At 50.3% G+C, this 18,585-nt stretch overlaps 8 protein-coding genes across 8 annotated transcripts; 3 read left to right on the forward strand and 5 right to left on the reverse strand.

Moving 5' to 3' along the window:
* Positions 1-291: 291 nt before the first annotated feature.
* Positions 292-1,748, forward strand: M438DRAFT_359494 (uncharacterized protein; the record flags this gene model as incomplete). Its single annotated transcript, XM_029907342.1, has 2 exons — positions 292-326; positions 407-1,748. The coding sequence occupies 2 exons, from the start codon at positions 292-294 to the stop codon at positions 1,746-1,748; spliced, it is 1,377 nt and encodes a 458-aa protein (XP_029755806.1).
* A 633-nt stretch (positions 1,749-2,381) lies between these two features.
* M438DRAFT_349541 (uncharacterized protein) lies at positions 2,382-3,631 on the reverse strand. The gene is made up of 2 exons (XM_029906420.1): positions 3,104-3,631; positions 2,382-2,975 (listed from the first exon to the last, which is right to left on the reverse strand). Exons 1-2 carry the CDS (start codon positions 3,200-3,202, stop codon positions 2,625-2,627), a joined length of 450 nt encoding a protein of 149 aa, XP_029755807.1. The 5' UTR covers positions 3,203-3,631; the 3' UTR covers positions 2,382-2,624.
* Positions 3,632-3,950: 319 nt separating this feature from the next.
* Positions 3,951-6,086, reverse strand: M438DRAFT_143331 (uncharacterized protein). The gene has a single exon (XM_029898914.1). The coding sequence runs from the start codon at positions 5,987-5,989 to the stop codon at positions 4,223-4,225; it is 1,767 nt and encodes a 588-aa protein (XP_029755808.1). The 5' UTR covers positions 5,990-6,086; the 3' UTR covers positions 3,951-4,222.
* A 98-nt stretch (positions 6,087-6,184) lies between these two features.
* On the reverse strand, positions 6,185-8,720 carry M438DRAFT_378085 (uncharacterized protein; the record flags this gene model as incomplete). The annotated part of the gene is made up of 5 exons (XM_029908775.1): positions 6,185-6,453; positions 6,504-7,046; positions 7,095-7,475; positions 7,526-8,540; positions 8,589-8,720. 5 exons carry the CDS (start codon positions 8,718-8,720, stop codon positions 6,185-6,187), a joined length of 2,340 nt encoding a protein of 779 aa, XP_029755809.1.
* Positions 8,721-9,150: 430 nt separating this feature from the next.
* On the forward strand, positions 9,151-10,309 carry M438DRAFT_327854 (putative AP-2 adaptor complex subunit sigma; the record flags this gene model as incomplete). Its single annotated transcript, XM_029903185.1, has 5 exons — positions 9,151-9,185; positions 9,235-9,274; positions 9,331-9,360; positions 9,481-9,711; positions 9,877-10,309. The coding sequence occupies 5 exons, from the start codon at positions 9,151-9,153 to the stop codon at positions 9,976-9,978; spliced, it is 438 nt and encodes a 145-aa protein (XP_029755810.1). The 3' UTR covers positions 9,979-10,309.
* Positions 10,310-10,524: 215 nt separating this feature from the next.
* On the reverse strand, positions 10,525-12,353 carry M438DRAFT_409363 (uncharacterized protein; the record flags this gene model as incomplete). Its single annotated transcript, XM_029910011.1, has 3 exons — positions 11,372-12,353; positions 10,783-11,320; positions 10,525-10,710 (listed from the first exon to the last, which is right to left on the reverse strand). Exons 1-3 carry the CDS (start codon positions 12,307-12,309, stop codon positions 10,525-10,527), a joined length of 1,662 nt encoding a protein of 553 aa, XP_029755811.1. The 5' UTR covers positions 12,310-12,353.
* A 1,167-nt stretch (positions 12,354-13,520) lies between these two features.
* Positions 13,521-16,611, forward strand: M438DRAFT_283252 (putative nuclear serine protease HtrA2/Nma111; the record flags this gene model as incomplete). The annotated part of the gene is made up of 2 exons (XM_029901370.1): positions 13,521-13,856; positions 13,906-16,611. 2 exons carry the CDS (start codon positions 13,521-13,523, stop codon positions 16,609-16,611), a joined length of 3,042 nt encoding a protein of 1,013 aa, XP_029755812.1.
* A 161-nt stretch (positions 16,612-16,772) lies between these two features.
* Positions 16,773-17,742, reverse strand: M438DRAFT_349547 (nucleotide-diphospho-sugar transferase; the record flags this gene model as incomplete). Its single annotated transcript, XM_029906421.1, has 1 exon — positions 16,773-17,742. A coding segment is annotated over exon 1 (875 nt), but the record flags the coding sequence as incomplete, so codon positions are not given.
* Positions 17,743-18,585: the final 843 nt, after the last annotated feature.

Below are 18,585 nucleotides of genomic sequence, written 5' to 3' on the forward strand. Positions count from 1 at the left end.
TCATGTTCTGGGAAGGGCGCAGACTAGCGGGCTGCGGCAAGATAAGCAGGATGCCGAGATCGGACAAAATGCGACTCTTGGGCAACTTCCAAAGATTGCTGTATAGCAGAGGGTAGGTCAAATTGAGCGCTCTCAATGCTAACGAGGTGTGAGACGACAAAGGTATCACTCGAGGGATCCGGGACTAGGAATGTCGAAGAGAAAGCACCTTGGAAGGACGAGCGAGAAGGCATGAGCGAATTAGAGTGGAGCTAGCGTGAAGCGGAGTTGTGAGTCACAGTTCAAGTTGAGATGGCCCATGCGGCAGGCTTTCCCTCTGGGGCTATGTAAGTGACCGTTCCCGTGCCCATTCGTTCGTTTCCTTCCTTTCAATCATCACGCACTTCAAACACATCATCACAATTAGGTTTACGCATTCAAAATGGCTGCATAAACCCCCCATACCGTCGCCCAGCATACCAGCAATAAGACAATTTCGTCCACTACTTCCTAAACACTCTCAAGAGCAATCGCCCTTGAGTTTCTCTACTACTTCGTCGTCTTCGGACCTTCAGCACAAGAAACTTCAGCCAACCACGGCTTTTAAACCACAACCATGTCTTCCTCTCCAGAACTCCCCCAGGCATACGCCCCCACAACCAGCATTCGAACAGGACTTCGCCCTCTTCGCAACGCCTACGAAACTTGCGCATTCTCCCTCTGTGCGGTCGCTCGATCTGACGCAGCTGCCTACGTATAAGCAATCCGATTCGCAGAACTGCCACGCGACTGCTCTTCTGCCTACCCGTACCGCTCAAAAAGTTCCCGACGTCTGCCCGCAGTCCTTTAAGAACAGCCTGCCTCTCCCACCAGTGCCAACCTATCCGTGGAAATCTTCTGATTCTCTGAACAAAAAACCCAACATTTTTACCACAGACATTATCGCAAATATGTCTCTCTACAACTTCAACGAACCCAACGTCGCATACAACGGCACCAGCTCTGATCTCAACCTGGACATTGGCGGCTGTCTCAAGAACGGCGCTGACATGCCTCTCTATTCCGACGACTCGACTTCCATGAACGCCCTCTGGGCCGAAGCCTTTGGCACCCATGGCACCCATGGCACCCAGAACGTGCAAACAGTCTCTCCTGAGCAGCTGTCCATGGACACCATGGGCTCCGTTCCCTCCTCTGCCATGATTCCCGAGTTATCCCCCAATGGCTCGGACCTCCAATACTCTCCCGCCCTCTCCGACCTCGATACCCCTTTGTTCGGAGCCGAGTCATACAACACGACTCCTTACATGAACGACAACATGGCATACCCTGCAAACGACTATCCTCTCTTCTCCAGCCATGAGACCTCAGCCTTCGAGGTTCCTTCTCCGCAACAGTTTGCTCCGGTCATCCCAGAGGCTCGCCAGCGATCTTTCACCGCTGCCTCAGTCACCGCTTCGCCCTCAATGGGCGCCCGTCCCACTGGTATCCGCAAGAAGTCAAAGGCAAACGCGCCTATCATCGTCGACGAGAACGATCCCGTTGCTGTTAAGCGTGCCAAGAACACCATGGCCGCACGCAAATCACGCGCCAAGAAGATGAGCTACACCGATGAGCTCGAAGCCAAAGTCGCCAGTCTCGAGGCTCAGCTCGCAGCCGCACAACAACTGATCACCCAGCTCGGAGGCCAAGCCAACACAAGCCCCGTCCAACAGCAGGCAGAGATCAACGACGATGACTTCGCCCGCATCCTCAATTCATCCGTTTAAGCCATCACAAACACCCCACCACCTAAAAGTTGCATACCTTTCTCAACCACACATCGCGTCCTAATACCTCTACATGGCGTCTTTTTATATAGCTTTACAGGCCAGTTCTGACGTCCGCCCTCTTTTCATCTCAAAAGGTTTCGCAATATGCCCAAGACTTGACATTGTTCAATGGACTTGGGTGAGCGTCATCTGGGGGCGTGACTCGTGGGCCCTTTTTCTTTTTCTACTTGTTATTCAGACTGGAAGTTGGATACAGGAGTTTTAGTTTTTTTCCGAACGTGCGAAAATCAAATACGCGTTCAACAATCATCTCTATCTTACTGCTTTAACTCTGTGAAACTGTATGTGATTTGTCATACACCAACTCCGTCTCCCACGTAGGTCTTCTGATAACATTCAAGTTGATTGGTGGGATATCTGGGAGAAGACAGCGTGACGCTTCGGATGGCCTTCCAGTGGTGAAGCGAGATGATGATACAAATTGCTTTTCTCGATTGCAGAGTAACAACTGTGCAAGCTGTGCCATCACTCCTCGGCGGCACTTGACATGACATGCTCATCGATGTTCTTCGCTGCATCATGTCATATCTTGCAAGAGGCAGTCGTGAGAACGCTGAAGAACATACGTACTGCGGCGGTGCGCTACCTGGAATTCCGCTTGCAGAGTGAATACCCAAGCCATACAGGTACTATTGCACAATATCGCTTGCAAAGGAGAACAAATATCGTATCAGAAGACTGAAATGGACGTTCTGACTTAGCATCGTGTGGAGACGACAGTGGTCTTGCATGGCTTCTCATTATTGCCTCCATGATAGCACAGAAAACACTCCACCAGCCCTTTTCTCTACCTTCCCTCCCCTCTTACGCACATCAAACCATCTCCACATCCCCCCTCAACACTCCCTCTTTCACCGCACTCCACCTAACACACCAAACATCCCCCCTCCTCAACTCCACCACGCCCACTCCATCCTCCCCCTGCACCTCCACCGTCCCTGCATCCCTCAGCATCCTGACGAAAACCGCTGTTTCCGGATCCGGCGCGTCGATCATTGAAATTCCGCCGGCGGTGTCGTCGAGTTTTTGGAGTTGTGCGGGGAAGGAGGAGAGGAAGGAGGTTTGGACGTGGTGGGAGAGGAGTGTGCAGCGGTGGGTCAGGTATTGTTGTTCGGTTGGTGAGAGATTCGGGGAGGGTAGGTGGTGATGGGGGTGTTTGTCTAGCTGTAAAGGGGGCTCGGTTAGCATTTATGTTTCCTCAGGAAGTGATGTTGGTAGTGGGTGAGAAGGAATATGGAAGAGGTGTGTGTGTGTTTGGAAAATGTGGGAAGGGGAGATGGAGCAGAACGTACTTTTGCTATCCTTGCTCGTAGGAAAGAGCGGATGAGGAACTTGAATCTTTCCAGTTCGGTTTGTGTTATTATGAGGTTGAAGTTTGCCGAGGGGTCCATTGTTCCCGTCATGTCTTCTACGGTTTCGATCTACTTTTTCGAAAGAGTTTCTTGTCAGCTTTTTCTCCTCCTTCTGGTCTTTGTTCCTCGTGTCTTGTGCTCGTGGTCGAATGGTCGCCTGTGATCTTCTCCCTCGCAGCCTGTTTATCTCCTCCGTTTCTCTCTCCTGCTAACCCTTCTTCGAGGAACTTTGATATCTTTCTACCACCAATTCTGTCTTCTTCTTTCCATCTTCAGCCTCGCTTTCTCAGACTCCCCTCCCTTACATCTCAAGAAATTCCAGAAGCACAAAATCACCCAACTCACCTGCAATTTCACCCTCTCCATCACCCTCTCGATCAATTCTTCCGGATAAGGTAATAATTCAGGCGCACATCTTTCCGCCACCCAAGCCCGCGTCAAAGCTTGTAGATCTGCTGTCCGTTGGGGTAGACGGTCGGAAGTCGTCACCGAGGCTAGGATGTCGTCGATATCCATGATTTTTCGTCTTCTGTGTGTGCTGAATTCGTCCTTGGAGAAGTGTATCGGTGGGATCGAGATTGAAGGATTTCTAATGGTAGCTGGATCGAAGCTTGAGAGGTGTTGATTAAGTCTGGTGATTCGATTGCTGGATTTAGATCTGATGAGTTGATGATTTTGTGGATTGATCGGTGGTTGTGTCGTCGGGGGTGCTTTTTCGGAGATGAGGTGACGCGTTTGATTGGAGGGAATGACGCGTCATGTTCGCGACTTTCCAATTTGGCGCACTTTGGGAAGGAAGACCTCCTGTGAACAACTTTGTCTTCCAACATCGGACACAGACACCTAGCACATTTGATCTATCTCAGAGCGTCGAAACCTCGACAAGGCCTGCAAACACAATTATGACACATACAGTGAAGGAAAGCTTGATGTTTTGATCCGATCTAAACGGCCATAAAACGCTTTCTGAAGACAGTATTAAGAAGAAGGGAAATGCGAAATGCGATGCTCAGTCGCAAAAGAAACATCCAAAACGACATCAAAGAGAGCAGCTTCTCTCTACAACACCAGCCAACTAACCCCGATCCACCCGCCAATACCCGCAACCCCAATCAACAGCACACAAATCCCCATGACCACTCCACCAACAACTCTATCCCCAGCACCCATGAACCCAGCACCGTGATCAGAACCATGTGAACCTTTCCCCAAGAAAACCCAAAGCAATGTAGCAGCAAGACTAAGCGCGAGCACCGCACTCAACACAAGCAAAATCCTCCTCACCGACCACGACACCACGAATTCCAACCCTTCATGCTGCTCCAACCTCCTAATCATTGAAAAGCGATTATTGACCGTCGACGTCCCGGAAGTGGCAGAAATCGGTGTGACTCCACTGCCATCAGCAATTGCAGAAGAAGGCCCCGAAGCAGTGACAGGTAAAGGTGTAGTAACCACCGCCGGCGCATCGGCCAATCTATGCGCCCAACTGACCCAAGCATACCTACTCTTCCCCGCCGCTGCTGGGTTTCTGAAAAACCTCAATAGCTTCTCTTCACTGAATGTATCATTCAGACCTTTGTAGGCCAAGGTGCGTGGAGAGCGTGGAGTGAGTAACCAGCCATAACCTGAATCTGCCTGTTTACTCGCATCCCCACTCACACATATCAACGTCAGACTCCTGGCTGAAAAATGTCGCCATGGACCGAGCAATTTCTGATAATGTCTGCGCAATTGACGAAATAATTCTGCATCGTCGAAATCTTGGAGTCTGGGGCGGTCGGAGGAGGAATGGTGGTGACGGTGTTTGACGGCGCTGAATTCGCTGTTGGCAGGGATGGTCAGGGTGGAGAGGCGGAGCTTGCTGTGTGGGTTGCTGCGGCGGATGCTGAGGGTAAGGATGCTGTCGTGGACGCGAGGGCTGCGTAGGGCTGGTTCCGAAGATGAGAACTGGCGGCCGAATTCTTTGCGGTGGACGGCGCGGAAGGGGTAGGGTGTTTTGACGTGTGGATTTTGGGTGGAGATTCGTGAGGTATCGATGGGCGGGGGTGCCATGGTGACTTTCTTTGTAGGTGCCGAGACAGAGCGGTACCGAGAGTTTCGCCAGTCGAGATAGCGTGAGTCGCGAGTAGGTATTGGTGGAGGCGTTGGTGGTGGGTTTGAAGAAGAGGTGATGCCGGTCAGAGCTTGCATGGTGAGAGAGTGCACTTCCCTGATCTGATGGGCCACAGCCAAGTCTTGATGTTTCGGGAGTATAGGACTTTCTTCTTCTAGAACTTGTGGCGAGCTGTGGTGAAAGAGGCCGTCGACAAGCATGTTACTCCTCCTGGCTGGCCTGACAGGTGTCAGTTCGTCGACCGACCCGATATAGGAGTCGTCATCGCTGTCGAATCCGCTTTTACAGGCTTCACGCGTCATCTGCTGGTACTTCTCAAAGTCAGATGGCACGCCCACTGGAGAACGAGGTGAGGGTGGTGATGAAGGCGAAGGAGCCCGTCGTTCTGGAGCACAGTTCGATTGGAACTGTTCTGTGGTGCCACCCAGATAATGTCCAGATCGCCTTTGTTTGGATATTGGCCTCTCGATACGCGAATGACGGCCATCAGGCAATGGATGTGGTTCTGGTATATCCGGCATGTGTGTTTCCTCATCTGGTGATTTGTCGTCTAGAAATGTTCGATTACCAAAGTCTGCCTGGCTGTTGATCGATTCCACCAAAAACTCTGGATGCAGACTTCGTACTGGACTTCCTATCTCATGCTGATGTGTGACCTGCGGTGATCTTCCGGGCGAGGCCGACATTCGAATCTCATGCATTGGGTTCATTTTTGGAAGTGTTGTGCGCGGAAAGGCGACTTGGATTTAGTTGTTCTCAGTGGCTACGCGATTGTGTACATCTTGTCCATGTCTGCGATGTTCGAAATACTGCTGAGCTAGTCCGTGTTGCCATATCGTTAAGGAGCGAACTCGAGTGGTAAACACACCATTGTCGTAAGGAATGCGGGTAAGTGCATACTAAGACTATCCGGTAAATTTGCCTCCGCAACAAACGCATCTATCACATGCCGCAAAAAGAATGCGTGCCAAAGATACATGAGGCTCTTGATCTGAGGTCCCTTGCATCAGGTCATCATCTTCTTCTACTCCAGTATCCATATTCGTCGGCTCTCTGCGTTCTGGAGCCTTGAAAGCAGGCATAACGAACTCGTTGATGTACTGAGCATTGCAGATAGAACATGATTTGGCTGTGCCTGGTGTTTGGATAGCGAGGAAAGAGAGTGTACAGCGAGCTGATGTAATGTCAGTTGTTGTGATCATACACGGCTTACGGACGACTTACGATATTGATGGTTGTTGACACATTTGGCCCATCGGAGACTCTCGAAAGGGATGTTCTTGCGGCAGATCTCGCAACTTTCGATCTCTTCCTCTTCTGAGGTTGAGGCTTCAGCATCAGAGTTGCCACCTCGAGCCTGAAGCTTCGCCAGTATCAAGCAATGTATCTGCATGATTGAATGACTCAAGAAGCTGGCGTCGGCGACAAAATGTGGTAGTCTAGCTATCTCTGTCACGATCTTGAGCACGACCGTAGCATCGAGCGGCGGTGTCTTAGGAATGTCTCCTTTGACATACTTGAGGAGTTGTGAAAGACGACTTTGAACGCTATCTCGATTGAACAAGATGTTCTGTCTCACTTGTCGCACGATGATGTCGACAGGCGTATCTTCTGTGATCTGTCCTAGCTTCGAGTAGCTTGAGGGCAACTCTGCGAGATCGAGTGCTTGCATAACTTGCTCCACGACAAAACTCTCATCAGCAAAAGCCTCAGGTTCGCGCACGGAAAGACTTTGCAAGCTGGATAGCAAAGCCTCAGCAGTGAGTTCTAGTGAATGTCAGTAGAGCCAGTAAGTGAGCGAAGGCTTGGACATACCATGTGGATTTGAAGGTGATCCAGCCAAAGCAAATTGCAAATCATCGTTGCATTGACTCGTGATCAGATATGAAACCTCATCAGAGCTCGTCGTGTATTCAACTCCATCGCTCGGGTGGAAGCTGGCATTAACAGCGACCATGTCGCCGAAAGGTGATGTACACAAGCCATAGGCTCTGGCCATGACATTGCCTGCGAGGTTGTACTCATCACTAAAGCGTCTTTGACCTCTAAGTAAATCATGTTGCCAGGTAGAAGAGCCGACCGCCGAGTTTGCGGTGAAGGGCAAAGCCAGACTTGTGATACGGTCAGTGCCAGAACCCAAGTGGTATGCTATTTGTACAGATGTATTGTCGTTGTCGTCTTGAACGAAACAGAGACCTATCGATTTGTTAGAGGTTTCCGAGGCATCCAGACTGTGTATGACGTACCGGCGATCTCGTCCCAAGGGGTGTTGATCTCTTGTGCCGAAATCTGAATATCCAGACTCAGACCGGGCTGGGCCTGTAGACAGTAGAACGACTTGCGAGTCGGGTATACAAGAAATGCTTCCTTGGTACCATTCAACTTCGAAGCCCATTTCATGCACCCAGTAGCTTGGGTGTCTGAGATTTCCCCCAGGAGTAATGCAGAAGAAGTGGTGACTACATCAGTGTGAGTTCCTAGTTCGTTGAGCTTGACGCTGGTACATTGCAAAGACGATTGCAATGTGAAAGCCAGTATTGATGTCAGCGTATTGCTCGAGTCTAGAGCCCATGGACTCCATGCTAACTGATCCACAAAAGGGCTTCTCCACTTGAACGTTACTGGCATACAAGCACTTAAGGGTGATTGCTTTGTTTCTGAAACATCAACGCTGAAGGTTTCTGCAACAGACAAGGTCCAATGCGAAGTTTCAGGCTCCAGGACATCGTAAGGCGTTTGCAGTCTGATGATGAGGACCTCCCCACGGTCGTTCGATACAGCCAAGTAGGGACTTCTCGCTGTGCAATCACCCGAAGCGCCTGACAACGAAGGATCGGGTGGTGACGGGCTCCACGTGAATGCTCGAATACGTTGCTTTGCTCTGAGGCGTTCGAAATGATCGTGCTCACTTTCCTCCGGATCACGCTTATCCATATCCTTGTAATGCGCCTGGAGGGCATGGTTGATCACACAAGATCTGACCCAGTCTGTGGCAATTTCCGGCTTGCCAACACACTCCCAGATTGACAAGATATGATTTGAGGTAAGAACGGCCAGCACACTTCGCTTGTGTTTGCCAAGGCCTGGAGGGGACCAGTCAAGAGCATGGATATAGGCTTCCGACATTTCTTCGCCGACAGAGAAGTTTTTCCATGTCAGAGGCAGCTGGAGCTGAATCTCCTCTATTGTGAAGAAGTTTGTCTTGAGGTTGATCTTGTCCCATCTTCTCTCATCTGATGCGATAGCTTTGAGTCGTGGTACCTAGTCGTGTTAAAAGCACCGCTGAAGACAGAAACCATTGTAACTCACAAAAAGACTGACATGATCACTGCCACCAACTGCGACAATGCCTTCCTTTGACCAGAAAATATTGTCAAGTGTGTTTGGATAAAAGTCGATAGTAACACCGCCATTGGAGCGGTTGAATTTGTCCCAGACCATTGCAGTGATTGCGGATGCTGTGTTTGTGGCTGATTGGAAGGCCGATCTGAAGGCCTTTGGCTGGGGTGTCGAGTGGTGGAGTTTACAATATCAGGTCCATCAAAGCATCCTGAGATTGATAGAAGCTCAGATGTTGGATCCGAACAAGGACGTATCAAGGGAAATGGTAAGCTACCTGAGGATGTTGTAAAGCTTATAGCATCGGTCGAGAACGCAGTCTCGTGCCTTTCTTTGAGACCAAGTCAACGCTTCTTGAACATGCAAGACTGATTTGATTTGATGCTTGCAAAGAAGTTGCGGTGGTTCGGGAAAGAGCAACACACAACTCCGCATCCACAAACGCCAAGACAATGATGGGGGGTCCGATTCCACATCCAACCATCGAGGTGTTCAACTCCATCGGCCTGACAATTCGAAGAAATCAGGCACGATGGTCCTCTCTTTCATCTTGATACAAAATCGACAGTAAGAAGACCCAAATCGGCTTCTAACGGGTATAGACTGAGCAATACAGGGGAAAGACGCGCCTGGCCAAATGGTATGCGCCATACAGTGTATCTACCCTCTCTCTCTCAATCGTAAGCTTGACAACGCGCTGACACTCATACAGGATGAAGAGAAGGTCAAGCTAAAAGGCGAGGTATGCGACTATCCCTCATGACCCCATCTCAACCCACCACCTCCGAACACACCCCCACTCGCAATCACGACCACTTCCCTCCCAACCTTCCTCTACGCCGACTCACACCCACCCTTCCAGATCCACCGCCTCGTCGCCCCCCGCGACCAAAAACACCAATCCAATTTCGTGGAATTCCGCGGCTCCTCCAAAATAGTCTACCGCCGCTACGCCGGTCTGTTCTTTTGCGCATGCGTAGACGCCAATGACAACGAACTCGCATACTTGGAGGCGATCCACTTCTTTGTCGAAGTGTTGGATCAGTTTTTCGGAAACGTTTGTGAATTGGATTTGGTGTTTAACTTCTACAAGGTGAGTGGAACGAGCAAGAGGAGGGGGTGGAAGATGGTAGGGGGGATGAAGAGAGAGAAGAAGGAACGAGGAAGAGATATAGGTGGATAGGGTCAGGGGATAAGGGTAGCGGAAGGATGAAGAGACAATCAGAGGCCAAGTGCTGACAAAATTGAACAAAACCAGGTCTACGCCATCCTCGACGAAGTCTTCCTCGCCGGCGAGATCGAAGAAACAAGCAAACAAGTTGTCCTAACCCGACTAGAACACCTGGACAAACTCGAGTGATGGAGGATACCGAAGAAGGATAAAGAGAAGGAATTGCAAAAATATCGATACCACGGGAACGCACAACAGGAGTTATTGGAGTTTTCACACACACATCAGCGGGAAAACAAATTCGCAAAACAACTCATCATTGTTATACTTAGGAAATTGAGGTCTTATCTCTGCAAAAAGATGATAGAGAGATATGCCTCAGTTGGCATCGAAAAGTCATCATCTTGACCTTCGACGACCTTCAAAAGCAGAAATGAAAAAAGCCTCGAGTTGATAAAGCAACTAAAGCCGAATGTTAAAAAAAGATCAAAAATGCAAGAGCTCGCTGTGCAAAAGTGCCCTCGTCTCCTTCGTCTCCTTCGTCTCCTCGCTCTCTTTCCCCTTCCTCTCGATAATCAGCAAAACAGCTGATGCAAAACCGGAAAACCCGCAACCGTAAAAATCATAATCGCATCTCGTAAAGTCGTGTCCTCTCTTCTTTCCAGCAAAACGATTACCATCTCAAATGGTATCAAGTAAGAACGTTCGGGACCCAGCACTCTTCAGCACCATCGTTCAGTCAATCTCAATGACCTGTTTAGGCAGCACCCTAGCGCGGAAAACAACAAGCTTGTCGTCGAAAATATCCAACTCCTCCAGCGCATCGTCGAATTCAGCCGGCTCGTTGCAGAAGAGGATTTGATGGCGGTCTTCGGTGGTGACTTCCTTGTATTTGTTGTAGATTGTTTCGACGGTGTTGAACTGTTGAAGAAATGGTTAGTAATGTTGTGTTCGGAAGGGTACTTGGAAGGGTAGTTGGAAGGGAAAGCTTACTCTGGAACCTTTCATCCAGATGAAGTCTTTTTCGACTTTGGCCTTGTTGGGAGCGACTGAGTGGTGCAGGATTGCGGTCCAGTAGCGCGAAGGAGGGAGGTGGTGGGGGATGAGCTTGGTGGCCTTTTGGTGGAGCTCCTTGTCTTCTTTGTTCATGGCCTTGGTCTTGATGGTCTTCAGGGGACCCATCGTGAGCGTATAGCCTTGAAAGTTGATGAGAACGGGGTTCTTGACACCGAAGTTGTGTGCTTCTTGGTCCGAGGTGGCTTCGGTGTCGAGGACCTCAACTTCGGTGGTCTCTGGCTCGGAGACGTTCTCCACGTCGTCGTCCTCATCGGCGTCCTCTTCTGATCTATCATCCTCATCAACTTCCTCCTCTGATTCATTGTTCTCAGCGATTTCCTCTGACATCTGGGCTGGCGAGGTGGGAGGAGTGTCGACTTGCTCGGTGGTTAGGGGATCCTCTACGTAATCGTCAGCTTCAGCATAAACGTCGTGATCATGCTCGGTGATCGAAGTGATGTCAGTATCTTCGGGACTGTGAGAAGATTAGTAGAAGATCTCATCCAAAGTGCAGGGCTTAACCTACGTGTGACCGACGACAGTCTGGTCTTCAGAGACAATGCCTTGCATCTCTTCATCCTTCAAGTCCTCAATGACCTGATCAACTTCCTCTTCCAACTGTCTGTGCGCAATCCTCTCGGCCTCCGCGCTGATCATCTCGGCCTCGAAGCTCCTGAAAATTTCATCTGCAGAATCGTTGCCGTGCTGTCCTGCGAAAACGTCCGACCAGTCGTTGATTGAAGGCGCAGAATCGGCCGTAAAACCGATCACGTCCTCAGACATATCTGCGTCTTTGTTGTCGGCGACCTCGAGCGATTGATGTTCTTGGGGAGTAGGTGAGCGAGAGGCACCGTTGAGCTCGCCCAATAGCTGCGCACTCGCATCTCCATTCATGTCGTAAATGGTGTAATCGTCATGGATCTCCTGCTTCTGTTCGGCCTCGGGCGATTGCTGAATGAATGTCTGTTGAACAGTGGCTTGTTGAGTTGGGCTCTGCTGGAACTGTATCTGCTGAGCAGGAGCTTGCTGGAACTGTATCTGCTGAGCAGGAGCTTGCTGGAAAGAGGCCTGGGGCACGAAAGCTTGCTGTCCTGGGTACTGTTGGCCGGAGTACTGCACATTCGAACCCCATCCATTGTTGGACATGTTGGAGCCAAGACGACTGTTCTCGTGCGTGGTTGTCATAGCCCAGTTGTGCAGTGTTGCATCAGCTGGATTGAGCGGTGTCTGGAAGCTCTGTCCACCAAAGTTGGTCGTGGCATACTGCTGAGTGTTGGGCATCTGTTGAGAATTGAACATTTGCTGTGGGTTGGATGTTTGTTGGGAGGCTGCCATGTAGAAGTTCGGGTCATAGGCAACGTTCTGTGGAGCGTACGGATTGTTTCCGTAGTACTGAGTGCCGGTCATTGGGTCAACCCAGAATGAAGCATTGAATTGCTGAGGTGTTGAAGACGACTGTTGCATCTGGCCCGAGGTTGATCGCTGAGATCTTTGATGGTTCGAGCCGGAGGGGGCTGCTTGGGTGGGAGGCATGCTGCCCTGGGTTTTCGGACGACTGTTGGACGGATTGTTCATCTTGTCTAGCAGTTGAAGATGTTGAATTCGGAGATCGATGCACTGGTGTAAAGAGTAGAAGGTAGGTAGCTCAAGAGACCTGATAAAGCTCGAAACTTGTGGAAGGGAGATGTGCGGGTGAAGTCCTAGGTTGATGAAACCCAATCAGAGTAACCGCCGGCGGAAACAGTGAGGAAAGCCAGGTTCTTCGTACTGAAGGACGAAGGTGGATCGAAATGTGGTCGACACGTCGATGAATGATCAAGAAGTGGAGGTTGGAACAGGACAAGAGAAGAGGGATGAGTTCAAGAGAGAGTAGAGTGCCAGGTCAAGGTTGCTCCAAGGTTGGAGCCTGGAGAGAAGTGGTTGGAGAGAAGAGGGAAGGATAAGGGGAGAGGGATATTTTATAGAGGATTTGGGGTGAGGTTGCGCGAGTGAGAGCGAGGAAGTGTGTGTGTGAGAGACGAGAAGAGGAAGCTAGATTGATATTCATCGACCAGAAAAGCAAGTGAATTGAATTACATCGAAACGAGTGAGGGACACAATAAGCGCGGCCTACCATTGTCTTTACATTTAGCTGACTGCAGTTGATGGTCGTTCACAACTGCTGCATAAGTGAGGCTTGGGTCTTGAACCGGCGCACGAAGAGACACGACCTGATATGGGAGCCATCACCATCGCAAAGTGATGGAATCGTCGCTGTAAGATATAGATGTTGATTGCGGACAAGACGCGAGGAAGATGGCTGGGTGGTCAGAAACAGTCGGCAAACTTTCCTGTTTCAGGTGTGACGATGATCAAGGTGATGGCAAGTCATCGAACGAGCAAGAAACCCAAAATTTTAACGAAAGTTCGATAAATCCATCGCGATTCATTCTTTGTTGTTTGGATATAAAGCGCATGCTTGACTGCTTGCGCACAACTGGATGCAAAGAAGCTTTTGTACTTTCTTGAGAGAAATCCGCCGACCTTCGCACTTTCCTCGACTTTTACTTTCGACACCGGCGCCTCGCCTCTCTACCATTCCCTCGCGCTCTACACCCATCCTTTCGCATACCGCCCACCTTCCTCGGATCGCTTTATCAGCCCAAACACAGCGCTACACATCGACACTTCGTAGCATGGACGGCCAGCACAATGGAGAGACTCGCGTGAAGCGTAAAGAAGCCCCGAACTCTGTACAAGACAGACCTCTGAAACAGCTCAGGTCAGATGCTTCGGCAGAAGAGAACACCAACGGTTTCGCACACGACGACGAGGAAGTGGACGCCCAGCCTATCGTACACTCGGCTACCACCGATTCGGTAGAATGGCAGCGCACCATTGAGACGGTCGTCTCGAAAGTCGTTTCAATCCACTTTTGCCAGACCAGCGCATTTGATACCGATCCGGCTTTGTCGAGCGAGGCAACTGGCTTTGTCGTTGACGCCGAGAATGGTTATATCCTGACCAACAGAGTGAGTTGGCACTTGCAGACAACAATGCGCCCAAGCTAACAAAGCACAGCACGTTGTTGGTTCCGGACCCTTCTGGGGATACTGCATCTTCGACAACCACGAGGAATGTGACGTCTACCCCGTATACCGCGACCCCGTCCACGACTTTGGTTTCCTCAAATTCGACCCCAAAGCCATCAAGTACATGAAGCTTGCGCCCATCGAACTCCGCCCCGACCTCGCACGCATTGGTGCCGAAATCAGAGTTGTTGGTAACGACGCTGGAGAAAAGCTCAGTATCTTGTCTGGTGTTATTTCAAGATTGGACAGAAACGCCCCGGAATACTCGGAAGGATACTGCGATTTCAACACAAACTACATCCAAGCTGCCGCCGCTGCCAGTGGAGGAAGTTCGGGCAGTCCCGTCGTCAACGTTGAGGGTTTCGCTGTCGCTTTGCAAGCAGGAGGAAGACAAGATGGTGCCGCTACCGATTACTTCTTGCCATTGGACCGACCGCTCAGAGCGCTGGAACTCGTTCGAAAAGGAGAACACGTCACAAGAGGAAGCATCCAAACACAATTCCTCATCAAGCCCTTCGATGAGTGCAGAAGACTTGGTCTGACCTCTGAGCGTGAAGCCGAGGTTCGCGCAAAGTTCCCCAAGGAGACTGGTATGCTGGTTGCTGAGGTTGTTCTGCCCAAGGGCCCGGCAGACAGCAAGATCGAAGAGGGTGATGTTTTGATCAAGGTCAATGACGAGCTCCTTACACAATTTGTCCGCCTGGATGATATCCTCGACTCAAGTGTTGGCGGTCAGGTCAAGCTTTTGGTCCAAAGAGGAGGAGAAGAGTTTGAAGCTACAATCGATGTTGGAGACCTGCACGCAATCACACCAGACCGCTACGTCTCGGCTGCTGGAGCTCTCTTCCACAAACTCTCTTACCAACAAGCCCGTTTCTACGCAGTCACTCTCAAGGACAATGGTGTCTACTGCTGTGAAGCAGGTGGTTCATTCAGATTCGAGGGTTGCGAGTTCGGATGGTTGGTTCAGTCCATCGACAACAAGCCTACTCCTAATCTCGACGCCTTTGTCGAAGTCATGAAGGCCATCCCTGACCGCGCTCGTGTTGTTGTCACTTACAAGCACCTTCGCGACATGCACACTCTCAATACTTCCATCATTTCCGTCGACAGGCATTGGCACCGCAAGATGTCGCTCCACGTCAGAAATGACAAGACCGGTCTCTGGGACACCACTACCCTTGCCGAGCAACTTCCTGCCGTAGAACCTCAGCCCAAGAAGGCCAACTTCATTCAAATGGCCGGTGCACAACACCCTGCTGCTGTCGACATCGTACGAAGCTTCGTCAGAGTCTCAGTCAGCCTACCACTCCGCCTTGACGGTTTCCCCAAAGGAAGAAAGATTGGCTTTGGTCTTGTCATTGACGCTGAGAAGGGTCTTGTTATTGTGTCGCGAGCAATTTTGCCCTACGACATGTGTGACATCACCATCACCGTAGCCGACTCGATCATCGTTGATGGAAAGGTCATCTTTATGCACCCTCTGCAAAACTACGCCATCCTACAGTACGACGCCAGCCTAGTGCAGGCTCCCGTAAAGTCTGCTAAGCTCGCCACCACTCCCATCAGACAAGGTGAAAGCACCATTTTCTTCGGCTTCAACCAGAACCTCAGACCGGTTGTTGCCAAGACTGCCGTGACCGACATCACCTCTGTTGCCATTCCCGCAAGCACTACTACTCCCAGATACCGCGCTGTCAATCTGGACGCCATCACTGTCGACACCAGCTTGTCAGAACGCTGCGGAAGTGGTGTGCTTGTTGCCGAAGATGGTACCGTCCAAGCCTTGTGGATGACTTACCTTGGTGAGCGCACTGCCAACGGTCGCGACCAATCTTACCATCTCGGCATGTCCACCTCTGCGCTTCATGCCGTTGTCGATGACATCAAGAATGGAGACAGACCTCAGCTCCGCATCCTCAACCTTGAGACTCATATCATGCAGATGAGCGAAGCTCGTATTCATGGCTTGTCACAAGAATGGATTGACCGAGTTGAGAAGGAGGACCCTGAAAGACATCAACTCTTCATCGTTCGCAAGGTTGACTCTGACCACGTTGGTGGTTTGATGGAAGGAGACATCATCCTTACCCTCAACGGCCGCCTTGTCACCCGCGTTACAGACTTCGATGTCATGTACAGAAACGAATATCTGGATGCCGTCATTCTTCGCAAGAGAGAGGAGGTCCACCTCAAGGTATCAACTGTGCCGACACACGAATTCGAGACCGACAGAGCTGTTGTCTTCTGTGGTGCCGTACTCCACCGTCCTCACCACGCCGTGCGCCAACAAATCAAGAAGGTGCACTCCGACGTATACATCTCTCTTCGTATCGCAGGTTCACCAGCATACATGTACGGTCTCGCACCCACAAACTTCATCACAGCCGTCAACGGTGTGCCCACACCAGATCTCGACAAGTTCGTCGAGGAAACCAACAAGATTCCCGACAACACTTACTTCCGTCTCAAGATCATGACTTTTGACAACCAACCCTGGGTTGCCACCATGAAGAAGAACGAGCACTACTTCCCCACTGTGGAGTTCTTGAAGGACCCTAGTGAGAAGGAGGGTTGGAGACGTGTTACGTATGAGCAAGGCAAGGTCAAGGCTGGTCAAGGAGATTTGCCTGAGGCCGGTCAAGAGGCCGCGCCTGGTGATGTGGATATGGCTGATGAGGGACTTATGGTTTAGATGGATGGTTCAGATAGACGGAGCATCACACTTTCTCGGACCCTACAGTAGATTTCAGATCTGCTATGATTAAAAAGCATGATATAATTCCAAACTTTACAACTCTTCTGTCACCTGTCTCTCCAATCACGAATATGATGTTGCAATTAACCACAAACGATCACCCGAGTTGGAATATAGTCATCAAGTAGAAGAACGGATAACGAAAAAGGAGACTCATTAATATACATAAATCCGATCACTCAAAAGCCAATTCCCACTGTTTCTTACTAGTAACCTCATAGAACCCTTCCATCCTCCACCTGATAGAATCGTAGTACGGCTGTAGACCTTTATCCATATGAGCACTCCACCATTTATCATGCATACTAGCCACCCCCTGTTCCATATCCCCCACGGTCGGAAACCTGATATGCCAATTCCCATCCATTTCGATCCAAGGCATTTGGCCGGACCTCCTGAATGCATAGTTCAAAAGATTCTGCTCTGGGTATTGAGGGTCGAAACGACCTTCCAATTGCAATATCTTTTCGAAATGGTGGAATAGTGTCAAGTCTGGGCGGAAGAGGAAGAAGCCTGCGTTGAAGTAGTTTGGGTCTTTGTAGTCGTGTGCAGCGGCGGTGGGTGGGTAGTTGTGGAAAGGATTCGCTTCTGCTACTGTGGCTAGTACGTATGTGGACGGTAATTCGCCTTCATCGGTGGGGAGGGTGTTGGAAGTGAGTAGAGTTGCTGGCATCGTGGCGCCATCGTCGAAAATCCCATCCAAACAGCGATTTAAGATGAAGTCGCCATCCAAAAAGGCGATCAGATCATATTCGACCAATTCCCACGCTCGCAGTTTTGTCATGACGTCTTTCCATTGTGGCATTTCGCCGTGGATGCGCGTGGTGTTGTATTCGAGATTTTGGACCGGGAGGACGATGGCGCCGTCGGAAGTCAAGAGGTCGCGGCGGTCTTGCTTTACATCTGCAGTCACCAACACCACGAAAGGGTAACCACGCTGGGTTCTAGTGTTGGGTTGATGCAACAATTGATATCCTAGTATCCTAGTGGCCATGAAATAGTGATCTTGAGCCGGGTCTTCAGGGGCGTCCATAGTATTTGTAAGAAGTGTCATGTATGCGTTTTTCTTCCCTGATGAAGAAGAAGAAGAAACGCCATTTCCAGTTTTTGCAGTGCTGCTTCCAGAGCCAGTGCCGGGAACATGAGCCGCGATGTTTTTGGTCAGGTCGGAGACATTTTGTGGTGTGATTACGTTTTGCGAGTAGGCGCCGAAGAGAAGTAATAAACTTGTTGCGATGGCGGCGGCGATGATGATAATGCGTAATTTGTAGACTGCCATGGTGGGCGAGAGATAATGAGTGTGGTTTCGCCTTGCTCGGCCTTTGATACGCAACAATGCCAGAGCAAGATGTATAGAAGGAATACAAAGTCAAGGAAGAGAAAGGAGGAAAGTGGGTACTACCATGGGCTTACCGAGATATCTATACTAACAAAGTATTGACAGCCAGCCAGCCAGCCGTCAAGAGATTAGGTTGAACATGTTCACTGTGTTATGCGCGAAAATCACCGTTTATACCAGCAAAAAACCAGTTCAACTAACACCGGATTCAGGGCACCAGTCAGCCGCCACCGAGACCTTCCGGCAAACAGCTTTTAGCTCTCGAACACATGTGTATCTGACAAGAAGGGAGGTAAGCTTTTTGGAGGCTCCGTTGGGAAGGGAGGATCAAGATACGAGATATCTTGATGTTAGGCTACCGGCCAAGGCAGGCTAGAGTGCTATATTGAGCTGCTGGGTACGAGCGCCCACCGTTGAGAACACGCATAGGGGAAGGGGTGACTCGGCTACGGCATAAGCTGAATAGTCTGACAGATGATATCGAAGATAGCAATTTTTCAAAGATTCGCATGTCATGTTTATCTGTCTCCAGGTCCCTGTAGCGAACTGAAACTTTTCCACAGCAAAGAGAA

The sequence above is a fragment of the Aureobasidium pullulans genome, assembly GCF_000721785.1.
Source record: "Aureobasidium pullulans EXF-150 unplaced genomic scaffold scaffold_31, whole genome shotgun sequence".
Taxonomy (NCBI): domain Eukaryota; kingdom Fungi; phylum Ascomycota; class Dothideomycetes; order Dothideales; family Saccotheciaceae; genus Aureobasidium; species Aureobasidium pullulans.

What these genes read in the sequence shown, in the direction of transcription:
- M438DRAFT_143331 (XM_029898914.1), bottom strand. Translation starts at nt 5,989, where the DNA reads ATGAACCCAATGCATGAGATTCGAATGTCGGCCTCGCCCGGAAGATCA.
- M438DRAFT_349541 (XM_029906420.1), bottom strand. Translation starts at nt 3,202, where the DNA reads ATGGACCCCTCGGCAAACTTCAACCTCATAATAACACAAACCGAACTG. An exon ending in TACGAGCAAGGATAGCAAAA is followed by an intron (nt 2,976 to 3,103) that starts GTACGTTCTGCT and finishes CCCCCTTTACAG; the next exon opens with CTAGACAAACACCCCCATCA.